The sequence below is a fragment of the Sylvia atricapilla genome, chromosome 1 (genome assembly GCF_009819655.1).
Source record: "Sylvia atricapilla isolate bSylAtr1 chromosome 1, bSylAtr1.pri, whole genome shotgun sequence".
Classification (NCBI taxonomy): domain Eukaryota; kingdom Metazoa; phylum Chordata; class Aves; order Passeriformes; family Sylviidae; genus Sylvia; species Sylvia atricapilla.
Window position 1 is genome coordinate 91,532,634 of NC_089140.1, and position 22,937 is coordinate 91,555,570.

The 22,937-nt window shown below is 35.8% G+C and overlaps 1 protein-coding gene across 1 annotated transcript in view; it reads right to left on the reverse strand.

Moving 5' to 3' along the window:
* LOC136366566 (dynein axonemal heavy chain 5-like) overlaps positions 1–22,937 on the reverse strand; it is a 150,564-nt gene that overhangs the window by 94,331 nt on the left and 33,296 nt on the right. Inside the window, exons 30-42 of the mRNA XM_066327725.1 lie at positions 22,337–22,473; positions 21,124–21,286; positions 18,542–18,653; positions 18,094–18,222; positions 16,438–16,637; positions 16,145–16,298; positions 13,758–14,024; positions 13,438–13,566; positions 12,822–13,037; positions 11,092–11,238; positions 9,473–9,645; positions 6,444–6,622; positions 38–225 (exon numbers count right to left, since the gene is read on the reverse strand). Coding sequence (XP_066183822.1) covers positions 38–225; positions 6,444–6,622; positions 9,473–9,645; positions 11,092–11,238; positions 12,822–13,037; positions 13,438–13,566; positions 13,758–14,024; positions 16,145–16,298; positions 16,438–16,637; positions 18,094–18,222; positions 18,542–18,653; positions 21,124–21,286; positions 22,337–22,473 — 2,194 coding nt within the window. The remainder of the gene's footprint in view (positions 1–37; positions 226–6,443; positions 6,623–9,472; positions 9,646–11,091; positions 11,239–12,821; positions 13,038–13,437; positions 13,567–13,757; positions 14,025–16,144; positions 16,299–16,437; positions 16,638–18,093; positions 18,223–18,541; positions 18,654–21,123; positions 21,287–22,336; positions 22,474–22,937) is intronic.

Genomic DNA, 22,937 nt, shown 5'->3' on the forward strand with positions numbered 1-22,937 from the left:
TTACAGTGATGCCATTCACACGTATTTACAGACATACCATAGTCAGAAATATACCAAATTCTCTGTCCATGTCAACAACATCACCATCAGTGAAAGTGAACTGAAGTTTCTTTTTTTTCTTACACTGAAGTACAATATATATCTGCTGAGCAGCCACTGATAAAACTGGAAGTTCAATGCGGTTAAATTCATCAAAGCAACCCCATGCACCCGACTGAGCTAAACCTAAGAAAAGCAAAAAGAGAAATACTCTGTTAAAATAGCAGATCAAACAAGAGTAATTTATATACAAAATAGAGCATGTTCTATGCAACTTAGTGTAACACGAGAAGAACAGAGAATGTGAATACAGAATAGAACAAGAAGAAGAAAATCAAAATAAGTTGGGCTGTGGATTAACAACAGTCAGAAATAAGTATCACCCCTTGAATGAAAGATACATAAACTTCTTTACAAAGAATTCTAGACTTCTATAGCAACCATTGGGCAGAAAGTGTTAATTAATACTGTATACAATACCATACAGTAGCATAAATATGCATATAGCATGGAAACTCATCTATGCAGGGACTGAAGTTGTCAAAGATGAGCTTGAGAAACACCTGCCTAAATGAAAAGCACAAAACCAAATAGAGACCACTACATTTCTGACAGAAGAATTGTAGCATTTCATAGCAACTACTTCATAGGTAAAAAATTGCTGGAGATTAACATCCTACTGTTCAAGAGAGAGGGAAGAATCTAATGTTACACTTAGAGTTGTTACTTGGAGCAGGCCATGGAGTTATAGACAGACAGTGGCCCCACAAATATAATGAAATTAATGGCTTTTGGGAGAGTCGAGTACTCCTCCTATTGTATCATATTAACAGGATTGAAATAGGAGAGTCTACAGTGGCAGCTTTCCAGAGCAATAGTGGGAAAGCTACATTATCCCCTGCTCTTCCACACCCATTTCACACGAGACAAAGGCTAGTAAGTCTATGCAGGAGCTTCACAGATGCCATCTCTCCCTTCCCAAAGACCACACTGGACTAGTATTTCCAACTGCTTGGGTCCATACCCACAAATGTTCATAAGTGTTTAATTCACTTCGCTGACTGGTGGAGCTCAGCTTGGCTGAAGAAGTTTGAAGGCAGTACTAAATGTAGAAATAAAGCACATGTACAAGAAAAGACATTTGTGTGTTTACAGTGTTAAATAATCATGCCCAGAGCACCCCTGAATCCCCATACTTATATAGCAATGCCGACAGCATCGGTAAAATAAATCTATAGGTGGTTTATGTGTAAAGTTAGTTCCTTAAGAACTTTAGACAGATCAAGAGAAAGTATTTAAAAACCAGTAACAATATTATGAAGGCATATTCTTTCACTTAGTTTTGTTTTCCCTTTTGTTTTTTTCTCTTGCCTTTGCTCAGCCACTTCTTCTAATAATATGCTACTTCCATTACCTTTATTTTCCTTGTCTGATCTTCTCTTTAAGATGTTCCTCCAAGTGCCCTTAATGCCACTTCTATATTTCTTTTCTGACATTCATTTTTTATTATTTTTTCATGCCCATTAACCAATTCTTTTAATAATGTTGCAATAGTTTTTCTTTTTACCCATGTAATTTTGAAAGAACAAAACTAGAGGAGTCAAACTAGGTCAAAATCAGTGGTAGTACAACCAAAATTGGTTTCTTAAGGCTTAATTCACTCAGGGCAATACTGCAGATCTCCCACAAAACTTATCTCAATTCCATATGTCACCTTTTCCTAAACTGCTTCTAATTAATTTCTGTGATATTATAAGAAAAAAGATACTCCAAAGGAAAAGAATCTGAAGAGAATGAAAAGTTACATGGACTTAATTAAAAGCATTAAAAGCAAGTGGAATATATACAAATACCACAATGACATAATGTTACAAAGATTAAAGTAATTCTATCAACAATTTCCAAATTTAAAACATGAAATACTCAATCCGACTGTCTTTGAAAACAAATGAAGAATGTTCCGTGACTTCACCGGTGTGGCAGCAAGTCCTTTAACTGAAGTTCCTCTCCTTTTGTGAGGAATTTCTGGGCCCTGGATGCCCTCAACAACCCTTCCTGGGGCTGGTATCCAGACTCTGTCTTCCAGTCCAGGAGTTCCTTTGTAGCTCAGGCAGGTCTGAACTGTTTTGTGTACAAGGCTGTGCACTGTCCCATCTCCTCTTATCCTGAACTGCTGAATGAACTTCCTGGAGGAGCCCACAGCTCCTCAGTTACTTCCCAGTCCTGCCTCCTGCTGTTTCTGACTAAACTTCCTAGATGGATCCTAGATCCAGCTGGTCATTTCCCATTGTCTGAAGTCACTGGACTGCTGATGGGAAAAGCTGTCAACAACTTGCCCTGCTTAGGCACTGTGGGACTGTGCCCTGCTGAGTGAAGTCCCTGCCCTTGCCTTTGTGCTGATCACCCTGGCCTCCTAGCTCATCGTCCCTCACAGAGCTGCCCCATTTTTGCTGCTCCCTGATAGAAAAAACTTACTGCAGAGATTTTTCAAATTCATTTGTCCCCTTTTGTAACATGTGTTGTATGATTTCTGGGATCCATTCTAAAGAGAAACCCAAAAAAGTGGGTTTTTTTCTGCTTTATTAAGCACAAATATCTACTCTTTGGGATAGAACAAGGAAAATCTCTAAAGCTGGATTTTATTTAAATGAGAAGCTTAGTTCCATATAATATTGTCTCTTACACTTTCTTTCTGTATTTTAAAGGGGTTTTGAAGTAATTTTTCTATATAATGGTGAGGTTCAGTTCTGACCAAGTAATTTTCCTTTGGGACAGGAAAAAAATTCACTTGTTCTGTAATGCCACCTGCTGCATGGAGTTAGGAAACCCCATTCTCAGATAAAGCCAATATCCCACAGCTTTGATATTCCACATCAGAATAAACTCAGTTTCTGCAAAACTATTTCGTTCTGGTGGTGTTGAAAAAGGAAAGAAAATACACATGCATGCTGAAAACACACACACAAGCAAAGGCACAGCAAGCAAACTCCCCGCTGCAAAACAGCTCAGAGATAATGCAATTTTGTCATATGGTGAATTAAATTCTGTTCCCATGCTGAAAATATGATGGTTATCAAATACAGTAATTGAGAAAAAAGCAGAAAATAAAGAACAGGACTAAAGAGATCTTTAATTATATCTAAAACTTGTGGCAACACCTCTGCCCCAATCAGTACAGATATCCTACAAACCTGGTCCTCAAATGGTGAAAGAATTTCACAGAATAGCTATTAGCCCCCAGACTATAAAATTCATATCTGCACTGCAGTGCCATGTCTCTTTTTATGTATTTCTCCACAGTTTTTTCTCCCGATTTTACACCGAAATAGAGCTATAGTGATTCAATGGAAATGCCACTGAAACAAAGCTCTGTCTAGCCAAACTGCAACTGAGAAGAAAGATTCTGAGAGAATTTGGCCCTGAAATAATTTACAGAATTCTAGACTTTTGTATTCACCTTCTGAATTACGATAAATATAAAAATCTTACATTAAATATTTTATAAAATACCAAATCACAAAAAGTTGCTTCATGTCAGACTGGAAGTGTTTGACTGTAACTACAGAAAACACAACCAAAGCAAACACAATTTTTATACCTGTCTACAGGCAACCAGAGACAAAAGGTTTTCTGGAGGGTATCCACCAACACTTTTCAGAACCAATGATGAAATATCCCTAATTTACTTTTTTTTTTTTTTTTTCCCCCATGAAATTTCAACACTGACTTTGACATACAAGAAAACTTGAAAATTCATCTTCCTACTTGCATCCCTGGTATTTTCTCAGGTTATCTCTGGTCCGGTTAAGGTGACAGGTTGTATCTGAATATACATTTTGGTGCAAATTTGAAAAACAAAACTATCAAAGATCAAAGCGCAGGCTTTGAACATATCAGCTAGATCATCTGCCTATGAATGAGTCACACAGAAAAACAAAACAGATGGAAACAGGGAAACACGAAGACCAAACCTCAGCTCTGACCCAAACAGAAGAACCTTAAATCATAACTTTATAGTATACAATATATGTTATATTACTTATCTTATATTTTTCTATTTCTTTTTTCTGAAGGTAAAACTTCTTGTCTTTACAGAGGATGTCTGGAAACATGCCTGCAGACAGGACACCACCACCCCTCCCTGCCTCTTTTTGCCTCACTGCTAAACCTGCCAATGTCTGATGACTTGACCCACAGCCTCAGACAAAGTGAACATTTGGGTGTGGAAACTCTGGTGATGAAGCACCAAGCCTACAACAGACATGTGGAATCCTGAAAAATTTCCCATTATGAGCAGTGAAATATGTAGTATGTTAATGAGAACTTTCTTATCAGTCTGCATCAAAGTGCTTTTACAGCTGAGAACTATCCTTCTTTTCCATTAAAGACCTTATGTGCAGTAAAGAATCTTTATCTGAACTCACTTTGCCCTTTATATCAAATTTAAAAGAGCTCATTACCTTCCCTAACTTCAGTATATCCACTCTTCAAGAAACTGCAGCTATTTTAAGGACATAAAATGGTGATTGCAAGCCAGGCCCTTCCAAGTAGTGAGACTAAGTCCAAAGCAACTGACTTCAAATGTCCCTTCACAAATGAAAGCATCAATAACTTATGTAAGAACAGAATCTTGCTTTTACTCCCAGACACACAACAGCCATATGAATGCTGGAAAAACTCATCCTATTCAGGCCCCATTCAGCTGGATCTATTACCTAATTCTCAGGCAAATTCTCTGAGAAGTGAGCTATAACTTCACTTGCAAATTTACTGAAGTAAGCAGTCACAGGCATCATGGTTGCTTGAGCAGCAATTAGATGAGTTCTATAAACATTTTTTCTAGCTCATATTGAACACCAGCACACTATTAAATGAGGCAGCCAGAGAAGAAGGACACATTATACAGTATTACTTTGCTTCTGTAGCATATGATGACAATAACAGATGGAAAATGGTCAACTTACAGAAAAACAACAGAAAAAGAAAGCTAAGCCCTAAAACTCAACTTGTGCTTTTAGACACAGACATTGTGTCCAGTTTTAATAAAATAAAAGCAATGACAAGCTGCAATGATCATTACTGCCTCAGTCTGAAATCAGAAAGGATAAGTTATCAAAGTGCTCAGGATAAGAAGACAGAAAGAAGGCAAGGATACAAAACTAGGTGTCTGAGCTGACACAAGTCACAAACAGTTAAATACAAAGAAGTAAAATCATCATGGAGTCAGGAAAAGAGGTGTTTACATAAAGAGATACAAACATACTCACAGAAGGAGTAGAGCAGAAGAAGACAACATCTTGGTGGCATCAAAGACAAACCCAATGCAAGGAGAAACAAAGGCTGATATCTCCCTTACAGACTGATGACTGCAGGTACAGCAGACACCCAGCAGATGACCCTGCTTGGCATTATGAGCATAATCAGATATCCCAGACCTCTTCTGTCTAATAACAATGACCAAAATAAACCTGTGACACTAAAGGTCTGTACACATGATAAAAGACATGCAAGTAAAACTTGGCCCAAATCTGTGGGGGCCAAGATTTGGGCCCCAAAGAGGTGCTTTGAGAAAGTTTGTGACCTTAACTGAAGATATTCACATGCATAGGTGTTTCAGTTTCTAGCTCAGAAATGTTCCTCTTTTAAAAAAACCATGGCCAGCTTTTCTGGCTTCTTAACTGAAATTAAATATTATATTTTAGTCTTCAGGAGACATCACAACAGTGAAAATCTTGTTTATGATACCTTGTGTTATAGTTAAAAGCCCATCACTCACAGAAAATGGTGGTGTTCTGTGGTCTGTCTATCCATATATAAATGCAACTGTATACAATAAAACAGACTCTATAATGAAATTACACATTTGAGATCACTAATTACTGCTTGCAAAACTAAATTCAAAATTTTGCTAAACATGAAGAGTATCAGAGTTTGACTCCTGGTTTCAAAAGAGACCTATATTTAAATAAGACAATGCAACATTTTGCATATTTCCCTGCCTTGCATCATTAACATCTTCACATTTGATTGTCTTGTTCAACACAAAAATAGCAAATAAATATAAATCCTCTCCACATGGGATGGGTGAGAGAGAGGCATTAAAAAAAACCCCAAACAGTAGAAAGGATTAAAATGGAAAAAGAAAGAAGAAATAGATGGAAATAGATGGGAAACATCACTCAGTGAAGAATATTAAAAAAAAAAAAAAAAAAAAAAAAAGTACTGGAAAACACGCAGAAGGAAGGAAGAAAAAAATCAAATAAAATCAAATATTAGGTAAATTTGATGAGTGCCTGGAAATAAGAGGAAACAGAGATAAAAATGCCCTCCAAATCATTGCTAATTCACTACTGAAGGGGCAAAACCTTACAACTCTAAAATGCATAAAGCAGGTATTTTCTTACCTTTATAGATACGACCAAGTCCTCTGTAGTCCATTTGGTCCGAACAATTGAAAACAACAACATACTTTCCCAGGCATTTGCCCATGTCTTTAGTTGTCTCTGTTTTCCCTGTCCCGGCAGGTCCTGCTGGTGCACCACCCATACTCATGCCCAGGGCCTGTGCCAGAGTGATGTAACACCTAAAGACAGAACAAACAGCTCTATGAATCTTTTACTACCATTCATTACTTGAAGTCCATCAATGCAACCACAGCAGATGTATTATCCAGGGCTGGGGAAGGGGGTAGAAATGTGTTTCCATGCCGTGAGTCCTCAGTCATCCCCTTTGCACACTGTGAAGCTGAGTTAGCAGGACCAACTTTGCTCCATCTGAAGAAAAGCACTCATCCAGCACAGCCATGACTGCAACAGTCCAGTAAATCCACAGGCAAATTCTAAATGTTGAATACCAAAATCCTGTAGTATTGTGATTTTCTCATACTATCATACACTCTTCCTGCATTATAGCCTCATTCTGCAGCACCCAGAGCCACTGGATTTCATCCTTTTCCCCCTCCCTCCTAATGTCTCCCCAGAGCTCCATGATGGGCTCTCTGATCTGGCAGAGAGGCTGGAAGCATCTCCATAGAAGCACCACCATTTCCATAGCAGCACACCAAACCACAGCAGTGCTGCCAGTCATGTGAAGTTTTTGAGTTCCAGGAGGGCAATGGATGAGACCGAAGATTGCAATGGGCAATGGACAAAGAGGAGGAATTCCTGAGTCCTATGATCATCTGATTCAGCCTCCATCCTGGGTTGAAACCCACAAGTTTAAGTCTCAGCCGTCCCAGATGGTGTGGAGGTTACTGAAGGGTGTAAGGGAGCATGTTGTTCTAACCTCCAATGCTCCAAAATCACAGCAAACACATTTTAGCACAGTGAAACTAAATTGCTTTATGATATATGTGGGGGGATAAATGGGCACTGGAAAAATCCCAAATGATAGCACCTAGTATAACTTCTTATGAAACAACAGAATACTAATTCTAATATAATAGCAGTAAAAATGCTTTATTACCTTGTTACTCAGGGATCACTTAACAGGCCATCATTTGACATCATTTAGCATGAAAAATACCACTCCTAACAATTCTGCTACTGAAAACGAGGTAAGGACAAACTGAATACATCACACAATTTCTATACAGGCATTCACTCCATTTTTGGTGTATGCCATGCCCTGGACTGTGTCTGATATGATGTGTAGGAGCATTCAATCTCAGTGCCATTATCTTAATGCAACGTACTACCAGCTGTGGGTATTTATCATGTGCTTAGGGAATCTCTCTGAACTTGAAATCATTAGCCAAACAGGACTTGACTCCAAGCTGATCAATGGAACAAAGACACCATTACCTGAACATTTTCAGAAGATCAGACAATTCCACAGAGCAGTATTATAAATACAAAAATGGAAAAAGCCCACAAGAGGAATAAAATGTGTTGTAGTGCAACATTGTTTAGATACATAAGTTTCCCATGTTAACACTAGGAAACTTCTCTGCTTCAAATACCCTTTCAACATGTGACAGTGGGTAGTCTCCAATCCCTGCAGCATTGTTTGGCTCTTCCAGGTTAGTCCAAAGACAGATATGCCTGTTCTTTCTGTTGTTTTTGTTATTATTATTATAGTTTAAATTCATTGAAAAGGCTTGTTTTCTTCAATCATGTCACCCTGTGCTAATTTTCAAACTTGTGTAATACAACACCCTGTAGAATCATAATATATCCAATTCCAGTCTAATCCCTGGGTCTGCACAGGACAAACCCAAAAACCACACTACTTGCCTGAAAGCTCTGTCCAAACACATTTTGAACTCTGTCAAGCTTGGTGCCATAACCACTTCTCTGACTGCATTTTAATTCTGTGAACAAATTTTGAATGACAACATTTTCTTGATACTGGCTCTCCTGATGGATAAAAGTATTTTCAGTGTGTTCATACTGCCATAGCCACTGATCATGTGTACTGCTGCAAAAAAACCCCTCTATCTAACATATGAACAGTAAGGTGCATAACATAGCATTTGGGAGATGTGTTTTAATTATTAAAAGCCAGGTATCCACATGCAGAGGTCTGGCTTTTTTAAATAGCTCACAGGGAAAAATTTTTGTTCAGAAATAGGCAAAAAAAATCTGAATTTTCATTAATAAATAAAATCTAGTGTACAAAGAATGCAATGACAATTTCAGCATTAACTCAAGATGGGGCTTTGAGCAAACTGGTCGAGTGGAATATGTTCCAGTCCAAGGCAAGGGGGTTGGAACTAGGTGATTTTTAAAGCCCCTTCCAATCCAAACCATTCTATAATTCTGTAAATGACTGAGCATGCAAAGCATTTTGACATCCATATCCACATATAAAAGAACAAGCTCTGGCATAGCAAATACATCTGCCTCTTGCCTAACTGAAGCACCAACCAAGCACTTTAGCAAAATAGGCATCTAATGAAGTTTATACTGTGCCTTATAACTAACACTCGAGCAATAAAAACTTCTCCCTATGATTGCCCTCAGAGTTTTTCTGCATTTGTAGCCTGAAATTCTCCATCGGCCTTGCTTAAGACCATTCTGGCACTATTTATGTAACGCTATGTGCTGAGTTACTGCTTTCTCCTACAGGGTGACAGTAAATTAATCACTTGCTGTAATTGCAAAGCAACTACTTGCTTATTGAAAGCAGCAATATATTGGTGTTTAGATTGACTCTTTTTAGGCTGGTGAAGTGTATGCTGTTCAGGCATATTTGTCTCGAGAACAAATAAGTTTTTCAATGCCCATCACAGCTCATATAGCTCAAGCAAACACTCAAATTTGACCTGCTTTCAATATCTGAATATATAAGCACTGGCCTCTGCTGTTCACCAAAGATATTGCAGCATTGCAGTGCAACCTAAGTGATTCTGACTCATGAAAGTTAAAAGAATTAAGTCAAAGGAATTCAATCTTAGCTCCAATATTATGCACATCATTCCTTTTATAAATACCTGTCAGTTAAGGGAGTTATAACAAGCCTGTCTGTACAGCCTAAGTATTCATTGCAGTAGGTGAACTCTACATCAGTGATTCTGATAACGCATTTATCCAAGTCTTCAAGAAAATAAAATCGAGATTGTTTTTGCCATTCAAAATCAGATGGAGATTTAATGTTCATACGGACCTATTATGGAAAAGAAAAATCATTAATACAGAAACGAATCAGTAACAAATTAATCTTAAATTCCATACAGGAAAAAAGTCTACTTCATATAAATTCATGATCTTGAAGAATGAGCACAGAATCTGTCAGAAGTCAAGATATCCAAAATTATCTTTTCAAACCTGTTTACACTTTCATTTTCCTCTGATTTGGGCACAGAGATAATGAATTGTGTCTTAGAGAGATATTGAAAAGCCATCATTGAAAATACAAAAAATGAACAATACTGGCTGTCCTGCATAGTAACTGCACCATTGCTCACAAAAACACTAAATTGTGGACAGTATTTGAATACATTGTACAGATGTCTGAGTGCTCTTTTTTGGGGTAGTATTTTTCAGTATGAACTTGCCACACACACATCTAGATTTGTGGTAATTAATAGATTTATTAATATTGACACTGGATCTCAAAACTACTGGCCTGTTACTGAAAATGTTGCCCTGGTTATTGGCCTTGCAAACACAGCATAAGGTGAAGAGGAGGTTCTGGAATCTCAGCCACTTCTCTCTCCTTTATTTCATTTACTAAAGGATGTGTTTGGCAGACAATGTTTTGAGAGAAGGCTATTATTACATATACCAACTAAGAACCCTTTTCCTAGTTTTGGACTTGCTCCTGACTTTTTTATTTCATATACAGGACCTAGAAATTTAACCAATTATCCATAATTTCATTATGACATTAAATTAATTAAGAAAATAGTTATGAAGATAAATTAAAAATTACTGGCAGAGGATGAAACTCCATGCTTATCTTAGAAGCCAGTAGTTTTCTTTCTAGATTTCAGTACTTTTCTTTATTGTTTCCTATTTTCTTTTCACATGCACTTAATTTTTATCTTCCTAACATACATGCATCAATTAAGCAATCAGTATTGAATTATTGACCTTTGCATCATTCAAGCCCTTTGGACATTATTTTACTTCCATTTTTATAATTATGATTTCATTTATTCAACATACTTATCTAAAGGAAGCCTGAAGCAACTTAACTATCAAAAAAATACATACATCAACACATAAACTGGATCAGAATCACAAGATTGAAAGGAATACTAAAGGGAGTGTTTTACATTTACATTTCAATCAAATAAGGTATTCTCTTCAAATTGAGAATATAGTTTAATTTTGAAAGTTAAACTCTTTTGCTCACGGTGAATTTGTGCATGATGAGATAAACAACCATTTCAAAAACTGAAGTCTAAACCATGAACACACCTACATAAAAATTCACCCCTCTCACTGCATCACATCTATATTAAATCAAACTAAATCTGATATGCTCTATCACAGCAGTAATATCAGAGCTACTCAAAGAGAATAGATTCTAAGATTTGCTTATAATTTTTTTATATGTGCAAGACCTTCCATACAGAAAGTCCCTTGATGGTTTTCCAAAACTTACCAAATCATCAAAGATATCCTTCTGGTGCACATGAATGGTGATTAAAGTTTCATATTTTGTGCGCTCCATTCCTGTCAGATTGTGTGTTGTCATGTCAATCAAATCATTTAAAAGTTCCAAGAACTTCTGATTTGTCACGTGCATTGCCTTTTCCACAAGCAAGGATGATCATATTAGTTCATAAAAATTTGAAAACATCCATATTCTTCTTTATATTTATTAGGTTTGAAACCCTAAATTTGGATTGCAGGCCACCTTCCATTCATGCATTCTTACCTGACAGACTACAATAAGGTTATATCTAGATGAACAGGTCACGCCGTAAGATTTTATTCCAAGACTCTTGTTCCTTTTATTCTACATTACATTTTCAGCTGACTGCATCCCCATCTGTATACACTCAAAACCATCAGTCAATGATTTTGAGTAGTATATATCAGCTCAAGCTGTATCTACAGGGATCTCCTGTTCTTTAGGGAGAACAGGAACCTGAAGATCTGTCACATCCTTTAACCAGAGTAGGGGGAAAACATACTGTAATTTTAGATGCTGACACTAAATTAATAATTTATATTGTGGTACCAAATCTGTTACAAAGTTCCACAAATACTGACTATACAATACTGACTTACATAAATAACATCAGCCTCTGCCAGTGACCCTCCTGGTACACAACAAAAAGCACTGAGATTTAAAAAAGAGCAGCTCATTTATACCCCTATTCCAAATGTGTGACAGAACAATCACACTAGCTTTCTGTAAATACATGCAGAGCCTAAAACATACAGTTTGCTGAGAAAAAAAATACTTAAAACACTGTTAAAACTAACAGAGAATTAAATAACCTACACGCATGCCCCAATACACACATTCGATTCAGCGCAAAAAAACCCACAAAAGCTGTTTTCTTGTTAATGCAAAAGAATCTTTGTACCTGGTTATTCTATGAACTATAGTGGACTAAAAGCAGGTTTATGCCCCTTTTAAACTTTCAGCAATGCAGAAAATGTAGCAGTACATGGTTTTCTCCACAGTCTAAGCCCTTACTTTCATGCAGTATCAAAGTACAGCATGGAATTTGGCCTGCATTTACTTTTATGGTAGGATGTTGTTATTCATTCTTTGTACAATCTTATTGTATATTCCTGATTAATGGTGCAACCCTTTTGTTCACGTCCTCTCCTTCTTCTTTCATAGATTCACTGTTAGGAATAATACCTTGGTTGTTAACAGCATCTTCTCCACATGTTTGAGATTAAACCAACACCTCCTGAAACAGATTTTATTCTTCCCCTTCCCTAAAAAAAAGCTCATCAGCTGAAGGATGCTATACATTTGGATAGAGTAGACCAATGCCCACACAGTTACTTCCCCAAAGTTCAGGAGCTCTTATTTCTTTCCAAATCTGATTTTGTGAAAGTAATAGGATAAGATTCCCCATATTCCTGAACTAAGAAACTGTCCCTTCCCAAGACGACTGCCCTAACAAAACACCAGAGAAAATTACAGCAGGATTAGGAACAATTCTAAAACACATACTGGAGGATAATGAGGAGGTGTGACTCCTTAACACATTTTTTATTATTCTGTTTCCCTCTTAGTTCATTTGTTATTCTGGGTAAATAACTAGTACTTTGTGATTTTTCCTACTTGTTACTTTTAACTTTTCACAATATGTACTGCTACAAACAATGCTTTTAATAAATCCCCAAAGATTCATTAAATACTACCTTTCTGTCTGTCTTGGTACTGTTCAGTGCCTTCTCTGCATCTCTGGTCCAGATAATTTGAATTCCCAGAAGTCCTATTTGTGCAGGAAACATTGCCTGAAAGTCATGCATCTTAAATTCTGAATCGTTAATGGCCAATGATGCCTGTCTAATGACAGTGTGGATTGTTTTCCTAATCCCATTCAGCAGCTGACCTAACCAGAATTCCACATTGCCCTGTAACAAACAATAAAGTACTTTTAGAGAATTAGTTTATGAATAATTCACAAGGAGCAAGAGCTCTACGTGACTTTTTTCCCAGTCCTTCATACTACCATTTCCGTATTTGTTATTCTCTAATTTTTAAAAGATTTCTTTCCTCTTTCTGCTTCACTGCCCTTCTAGAGATCTGTGATGGATTTGGCACTTCACAGCAGTACTGCTGAGAAAACAGGTAAAGCAATCGTTACAAACTGACACAAATGTCCTGTCCCTTCTACTCTTCGCTCTTGCTGTTCACATTGGGAGGTTTTCATTCAGCTAGTCAAATAATAGCATGATGCAATACTGTTGGCCTCTAAAACATAAATCTGCTTTAAATCAAGTCATGAAAAACTGCAATATGTACTTTCATTACCTGAGCTAAAACTGGTTCAATAATATTGACCCGTTCTCCTTCTTGAGATTCAAACAATAAAATCTGGTCGTAGTTTTTTTCATGAAATCCCACTCTGTTAACATTGTCAAACAAACTTAATAAATGTGCCTACAATAGAATCAGAAAAAAAAATCCATAAACTGATCTGATAGTCTTACTTTGTCTTTAAATGCTGTATTAGAATACTCTGCAAATCTTTCCATAAGTGAAAGAAATTCTCTCAAATAAACAACAAAGTCTACCACAGTCTTCACTTAGTAATATTGAACATAAGAACACTATTGCTTTATTACTTGTACCTGAATAGTGTGGGAATCAGATGCTTGACCAAGGATTTCCAGAAGAGCAGGGTCAGATACAAAAAAAAATCTTGGAAATATTAACCGTTTTTTTTCCAAATAGCCAGTCAGTGATTTCTGACAGATTTCCAGCTGTTCCAGCAAATGTGGCAGCAGCTGCGCCAAAGTCTCATCTCCAACACAGCACTGCACAATGTTTGATGTTTCATGGGCTCTCTGCATAATTCTCTGCCATGATTTATCAATGTTCTGAAATCTTCTGGCTTCCTGAAGTACATGATAAATGCATTAGCTTTTTCCTCTTGTTTGTCATATTCCAAAAATTATTTAATTCTATCAGACAAGGTAACAGTTTAATATTTCCCTTGCTGTTCAAGTCTTCTTTGGAGGACTAATGTATGAATATTTATAAGCATGCTTATTATTGACCAGAATTCAGATTGCAAGAGAAAGAGTACAATGGGATAGCTCTGAAAATGTCTTACTTCATGTTGGGCACCAAAATTTTCCACATTAAAGGATTCCAATACACATGAGAAAGCTCAAAAAGTAGCTTTCTCAGAAATTACAGCCTTCCTAACAGCAATACACAGTGTTATGTAAGCTGTTAGTAGCAACATTTGATGAACAAAACCAGTATACACAGTCTGAAGCTGCCCCACTTGTACATTACAAGTGTTGTAAGCAAAGGGAGGAAACTCAAACTGGAACCTGAAAAATAAATATTTTTATACAGTGGGTATATTGACATTAAAAACTCTTTCTTCACCTACAACAAATGAAATGTTAATGGAATCAAATTATCTGAGAGCTAGAAGATACTGGTGACTCTCTTCTAATATCTAAGCTAAATCAGATAGCAAGAAAAAGATTTTTTCCCTTCCTGTTGAGAACAGCCCTTATATTTTAAAAAGCTTATCCCTTCTTCGCTTCAAGTCAAACAAATCTAATTTGTTGAATTTTTTCTTGGGTCTCATTCTTCCTGGATAGTTCCTCATTCTTACCACCCTCTTCTATGCTCTTTCAAATTTGTCAGTGGATTTCTTTGACCAAAACCAGATACAATGTTTTAGTTATTGGTTATTGATGTTTATGTATTCCACTCTTCTGTATTTTGCACACCAGCAAGCTAAAACACATTTTCTGGTAGTACTATCAGAGACAATGGCAAAAACCTATCAAAATATATGGCACCTACTGTTTTTCCTCTAACCACAAAGCTTCTTGCCCACCCTAAAAATAAATTAGATTTGTTCAACGTTTTGCTCCTAACAAATTCACGTTGACTGAACATTATTCATCTCTCTGTTAATTTCCAGATGCTAACAGTTACTTGTTGCAGTATTCAGGCAGAAATTGCAATTAAGCCCACTCTTCATTACTCCTCCACCAAGCTGTTCCTTCTCCTCCTTCATCAAAGACAGTCACTTCATTTATTTTTTTCCAGAATATTGGTTCATGTATCTATCATCCTTGGAAGAAGTAGCTTTAGCAGCATTTGTTCATCTGCACAAGCTGCTAATTGATTCTCTGATAAGCCCTAACAACATAAATATACCTCATCAACAACATATCAACAACAAAATGTTATCTAAACAACAATTAAGAAACCTTTATTTAGCTTACAAAAATTAATCTTAATTTGGGATTTTGTAAGCCTTTAATTATAAAATATGTGTCCTGAAATAAATCAATATCTAATAATTTCCCAAAAATAACAGTTTTGTTTAGTTATGCCATTTGATCCAGCATGACTGAACTGTGGTTTGTTAGAACTGTATGAAAACCCCTCATTAGGTGACACAACAAAAAGGATGATTTTTTTTCTGCTATTTCTCTCCTGTTCAGATCATTCCTTAGCTCTTGTGCAGCTGCTACCTTGGAAAGTCATCACTGCCTTTTGAAGAGGTTGCAATGTTTCACGCAGATTATTAGCACATGTACATCTCCCAAGCCTGGCAGCATGTCTCTGTGGGACTTCATTAAACTGAGTCCTAGCAAGTACAGAATTCATCTACAGAATCTGTCATTCTATTGTTACAGCTTATAGCCTATAAACATTTGCACACAGGAAGAAAGGGATATTTGTACATATGGCAAAAGCAATAAATCAGTTTCGTGCCATTAAGTAGTTCTGAGCCCTGTACTAATTCACTAATATTGCACACTGACAGGAACATTTGAGCCTGAATTACAAACAATTGTGTTCCTGCAGGTTTCACTGAGTTTTAAGCAATTTAACCAGACAGATCCTAGTTTGGCAAAGCTTCTCCTGAACCGCCTATGCACAGCCCACAAATCTTATATGAGTTATAAGTACTGGCAAATAAACTCTGTGATGTGGCTGATCTCCTGGTACAGCATACTGTTATCATACATCAGTATACCTGAGGTAGCTGTTTTGCAATGTCTCCACCAACAAACACAGCTTCAAGGTAAATCCAGAGGTTCTGTACAGTAATCCAGTTTTCAATTATCTCTGCAGTATTAGTCAGCTTCTGAACCCATTGTTGTATAGTGGACTTAAATGGTGCATTATACCTGCATGAACATGAGTTAAAGGGAAGAAGAACCTAAGATGATAATTGTTTACTCTGGGGGTTGATTAGATTCATACAGTGTGTACAAAGTTTTATTAAGTTTATTAATTATTAAGTTTATTATTTATTAAGTTTTGTACCGGTTGCTCATCAGTGACCCCAGCATCATGAGGCTATCTTCCACCAAAGCTATTTTCTCTGATATATCTGATCCTTTCAGAAGAAGTTCTCCTCGAGTTTTGAACTGGCTGAAACTGAAAGCATGAGTACTCCATTCACTGATGACATGCTTCAGTTTTCCTTCAATATCCTTTTCTTTGACAGCACTGATGCAGATATCCTGGGTAAAATTAAAATGGTAAATTGCATTCATCTAAGGCTATTATAAAGCACACTTATAAAAGACTATTAAAATGTATTGGCTTGATCCAGATCTCAGTGTAAGTTCAGGCTAATGAAAATATACATTGAAACACCTCAAAGTTATTATATTTCAAACAAGATTATATTCTAGTACTGCTTGTAACAGGTCCATTTAATGGTCTATACTCCATCTTCACTACTACTAGCATCTTACACACACAAAATTCACTGAGTCAGTGAATCTGCAGGAAGAATTTGCCTCTCTGTATTTATTAACACTTGAAATCACATAAGCTGATAGAGGGGTTTAAAGAAAATAAACGTTGCCAATCAAAACCAATAAATATTCTGAGAACAGTGTAGGCTGACAACATGCCTGTCTGCTGCTTCTTTAAGACAGTGAGGACAGGTCTGTCATAAAGCTGGTTATTGCAGCAGAGAGAAAAGGATCAAACACTCAGACTGGATACCAAATTCCAGTTCAAGAGTACATTGGATTCTATCACAGGTTTAAAGAGTTTCCTGAAGTGTAAGGCTGGAACTCTGAACCTTTCGCAAGGCTTAAATTCTTGTCCAGGAATTTGGTACAGCAGAGGTTTGACTTCATGGTTTTGCCTTAAAAATGCTCATTTGTGAAACAAGACAAAACAGGTCACTACTCTGGAAATAATACAGATTTAGCTAAATGACCATGGAACTGAAGTTAGAAACTGTTGGGGTTTTACTTCTTTAGCTTTAGCTATGTTTTGTTCTTGTAAAAGGTAACAAGCATGAAGCAAAGGCACTTGCTAGATAACTTCTAAAACAGAAGAGACAATGGCTTTGTAGCTTGTCCACACTCCATACGACTTCTCATCTATCTGTGCTCTTGTGAAGGGTCACTTTGGAAATGCAAAACAACTTCATTCTTCTTTAATCCCATATCCTCTTCTACTATGTTCCAAGGACTTTAACACTTAACAGGATCAGTCTTACATCAACTATATTTTTTCACTCTGATTAGACACTTAAAGGGAAGAAAAAATATATAAGTAGGCAGACTCTAAATCAGAAACATGACAGAATCACACTACTCTTAAAACAACAGAAATCGTCCTATAGAGGGATTAGTGTAATGCCATCTATGTATTTAAATCTTCTCCAGAATAAAAGGGAAATAAACTAACTGTCAGCTAATACCAACTACTAAACTCCACTTTTTCAAAGGAATTCTTCAACTAAAGCAAATTTTTTATGTTACAAATGTTTTTTAACATTTCAAAAAAATATTAAACATGCTTTTTAATGTTTCCTGACTAGAAACAGGATTTCAAAAGCACCTGATCACAAGTTAGTAAATAGCAAGAAGAAAAAATTTAAAAAAACCCAACAAAACCCCAACCAAACAAGAAAAGCACCCAACCAACCAAACCAAAACAAAAAAGTACATATACCTCAATATCTTCTTTATGTTTTAATAAAGGGGCATCCATTACATTTTTTAAGGTGAAATTTTCAGAGTCAACATCAAAGTGATGCCCAGTTACTTGTGCAATTTTTTCCCAGTGTCTTGATAACATTGCCTAGAAAAGTACATAGGGATGGGGTTTTTAAAAATTGTATTAATTTTAGGTCTAAAATGATCACATATTTTTGCCCTGCATCTGTTAAACAAATAGGAGGGTTTTGATTTCCATTCCACTGAAAGCACTAGTAGTTATTCTAATCACATTACAAAGTCCTTTATTTTTCTCTAATAAGCCTAACTAGATTTCTTGTTATAAATACAGCTGCTTTTATCTATAAAAAAGAACTATGGAAAGGATCTTGTAGTCATATAACATGGTATTCAATAGAGTTTCTCAAGTGACTTTTATCTCCAAATTATTATGCAAAACGTACTTTGTTTTTCATCATTTCAAGCAAAGGACAGCTCTCAGTGAAGTCATCAATTTTTCTTTTTAGGTCTTGAAAAGCTTGCCATTCCTTTAATGCTTTTGGTAACTTCCGGATTCTTTAAAAAGCACCAAAAAAAAAAAGAAGAAATATTTATTATTAATAATCACAACCCACCACTTAATAGTACAATACATTGTCATTTTTCAATGAGCTGACCACTAGACTGCAAATAAAAAATCCACTTGCAAGTCAGCAATATTATATGTTGCTGGTCATTTGTAACAGCAGGCAGGAAACACTGCTAAAGACAGCACAAATTACACTAGAATGGTTTGGTTTCTATTTCAGTTTGAACTAAAGGAAGTTACTTTCATGTGCAAACCCATGCCTGAAATTAAGTTCCTGCAGTGTCATTGACTTAGTAAAATTTGAATACGCACCTGATCTTGTAAAGAGGAAAAAGGATAAAATTACATATATTTTTCCCATCAAAATAAAGTACATCCTAAACTAAAACTAATCTGCTTTAAAAGAGAAAAATACTTCTGTTTCAATCAAACAATTCTTAATTCATGCCTGGTTTGTATGAAAGATATTCAGAGGAAATTTTTCCTTTGCACACAACTTAAGATGAAAACAAATTTAAAATGAAGAACCTCTTGCACTGTGAATTATCACACCTCTCTCACTTCTAAACCAGTCACATCAATTTTCACTGCCAAAGCTATGGACCAAAGACTGACAGCAGTTCTCTTACAGCTCGATTCCAGAAACTAAACGCTGCATAAAACCTGCCCATAATGACAAATTCCTTCAAAAACGTTCTCCATTTTTCACAGTTCAAAATCAGATAGATCTGTCACACAATGCTGGAACATGTGCAAATTCTTCACTGCTTGCTGGTAAGAGGCAGATGAACATATGCATACTGTTATGGCATTACAATAACTGCAATATTCTTTCATCTTGAATCCAACAGTAGATAGCATTAAATATGCTGGAAAAAAGCACTGCAAAATGTAAAATTTATACTCTGCCTGGTATCAAGAAGGTTTTAAGAGACAGTTCCTGGCTACTTCTATGCTGAGGCTTAGCAAGTAACACCTAATGAACTTGTCTGGGCATGGCTATTAGAAATGGGATCTCTTAGATTGGTAATGAAAATGGCAAATTTTTAAAAAATTCAAATAAATTTATTCTTTTCTTAGTCTCAATGATATCTTCTAAAAGAAAATTCCATGAGCTGCACATTATGTTAATAAACTACACCATTGATCAGGTTTACATTTCTTTCCTAAATTTATTGGACATTCTCTTTACACTATATTACAGTGAAATATAAAGGGAAACTTCTCTCCAGTCATTATTATAAACTTTTATAATGCTCTTTATATATTTCTCTTTCTTATCTCTTTCCAACTGGATTTACTTTTATCTACAGTTATTTTTTTTACTTTTCTTTTCATGATTATGTTTTCTATTATATTACTATTTTTAAAGGTAGTAAAACAAATCACATTAAAGACCTATGTATTTCTTTACAATTAGTCTAAAGCAGTAATTGCATTTCCAGCATTCCTGCTTCCTTCATAACACAGCATACCATCCTAGCTATTTCTGTGAGTATCCCCTGTATGTTGTTTCAATTTCTCTGCCTTTAAAGAGAATATCTTGATGCAATAACGCTAGCAAACTGCCAAAAGAAAGATGGTACTGGGTTGGACTTTTATTACAAAAAAAAGCATTTACTGCCTATTGGTAGTCACACTGCTCCAAATATATCTCGACAGTTGAGAGGAAAAACAAGAATGCCACACATGAAGTTCAAACAGAAACACATAAATGAAAACTATTGCTGTGCAATGGCTTCTTTCAGGGTATTGGAGAATGAGGCATGAAAAGTCCTACAGCCTGTAAAATATAATTAACTACTGAAAAAATTATGATGCAGATTTCAGAATTCTACTGAAATGAGATGAAGACTTACATTGTCCAAAAGCAGGAGTATATATATTTCACGTACATTCGTTTTTAGAATTCTTATTTTTTAAAAAGAGGTTGGGTTGTATTGGGGTTTTTTTCAAATTAATGACTAAAAGACAGCTCAGTCAGATTTTTGTGGAAAACATTATTGCTTCAAATTTTGTAAATAACCCCTCAGAATTTAGCAGGGCTATCTACCCTTCTTGAAATAACAATTACAACTTAGACAAATGTGCAGAAGAAAAAAGTAGGTTCAAATTTCCATCTAATATCATGGACTAACAATTAATTAGCTTTAAACTAAATCACTGAGAAGGTACTGTATAAGATCAGATTTGAAAGTTATTTATACTTACAACCACCTTGACACAGGTTTGTGCAACTTGTTTATTAAATAAGCTACAGATCACCATGTCAATGTATCCCAACAAGCCTCAAGTGACTCAGAAACCAGCTGCATATTGCACCACAGTGCAGCTGTGCCCAACAATGAGCATGAGATGGACCAACATTCTTCTGCCCCTTGGGGCAATTTTCACAAGCTAACCAAAAAACAGAGCTTGAAATAAAAATTGCATGTATTTCAACAAAAACCAACTTACTTGCTTTGAAAATCCAGAAGTTCAGTGTTAATTTTTTCAATATTGAAGTCATTCCAAAGCATTTCATTGTATCTGTCGATGCTAGAAGTAACTGTATCATAAAGACTGTAAAGCTTCTGAAGTAATGAAAGTTCATGTTTAATTTTGTGAAGTCCAGGATACTCTGTTTCAAATTTTAAAATTGGAAATTCATGAGTGTTAATCAGCTATTCATGTCAAATGTATTTATGAACAAAATAATTAATGCGTTTCTAATGATGTTATTTAATAAATGAATGAAATAAGACTTGCAGTTTTCTAGATAGTGTCTAGGCAAACTTTTCCACTTTCATTGTGTAAGAACAGCAGATTTTGATGCACAGTAATGGTTTGGATTGCTGATATTTTCAATCAATATTCTTCTGTAGAAGTAGATGTAATCTTATAATTGAGGGAGACAATGTTGAAAAGTGGATGAAATGGCAATGGAACACAATATAATTTTAGACAAGAACTAAAATATCCCCTAAGTCAATTTACACTATTTACTTAAGAGGCAGAGTTTGGATATCATGGGTGTGCTTTCAAATGAAATATACAGAATATATTAGACAATAAAAGTATTTAAAATGGACATCCATAACAAAAATGTTTTATTTACTTCCTCTCATATCTTCTGGAATTCCTAGTAAAATATATTTGGATTACTGCATACCTCCTCAGACAGGAAAACATACTGAATTTAGTATGCACAAATTAAAGTGCCTTTCAGACATTCTGCTTTAGTTCACACCACCGTCTTCCAAAGGAACTGTGTCTGACTAGGAGACATAAGGACATTACAGATCAGTTGCACAGCCTAAGGGAATTCATTATGCAACTGGAGCAGGGACAATTTGAGTACTTTGGCAACATGTTTCCCAAATTTTTATGGGGCAGAATACTGGCAGGAAATGTGCTTAGTTCTGAACAGAAGAAGTAAGAGAGCTAAGCATCTGGACCCTGAGACACACAGAGGAGTGAAGTATTTTTCCACCTGATGTTTATGTATGTGCACACCGAGAGCTAGTTGCACCCAGATGCATTTCACAGGGAAGACTATAATAATTTACTGCAAGGAATTTTTCTGCAAGGAAATTTTTGGCAATTTTTCCAAATTCCCATGCATTTAGTAGGAATTACAAGAAAAAATTAATAGCCCAGAAACACGTATCCTTATCCCCTGAGAAATTACCCGTGATGGGAAGACCAAATAATTCTTCCCCACCAGAAAGCGAGAGATACTTCCTCCATAGTTCATCAAATTTGGCTTGAAAGATCTGTAATCTGTTACTTGCTTCATGGGGAGGAATATTGTCCTCACTGGGGCCCCTGTAAAAACCAAAACAAATCCAGTGAAATTGTCAGCCATACATGTTTCACAAAGAAGCACAACAGAACCCAAACCCTACTTACTGAACATTATGTAACATTTTTAATTTTTTTTCTGTAAACTTTCACAAGACACTAAAAGAGAAAATGCAGCACATATTCAGTCTACCAAGATTGCATATCCAATAGGCCCTGAAAGAAAGCCCAATTTCTTTTCTAATAAAATAAATTCATCTATGGTACCATACATCTTACAAATAGCTAAAGATCTGCAAATGTTTTATCTTCATTATTCCCTGTTTCTTCTATAAAACAAATTTTAACAACTATCTTCATTTATATTTTAAAAAAGGAAAGATATCAGATATATAAATCAGGAGAGAAAATCATGTAGTTCGCACTAGAACCATAATTAAGTAGTCAGAAAAATATGAGAAAAAATACCCAAATTTGCCTAATAAGCA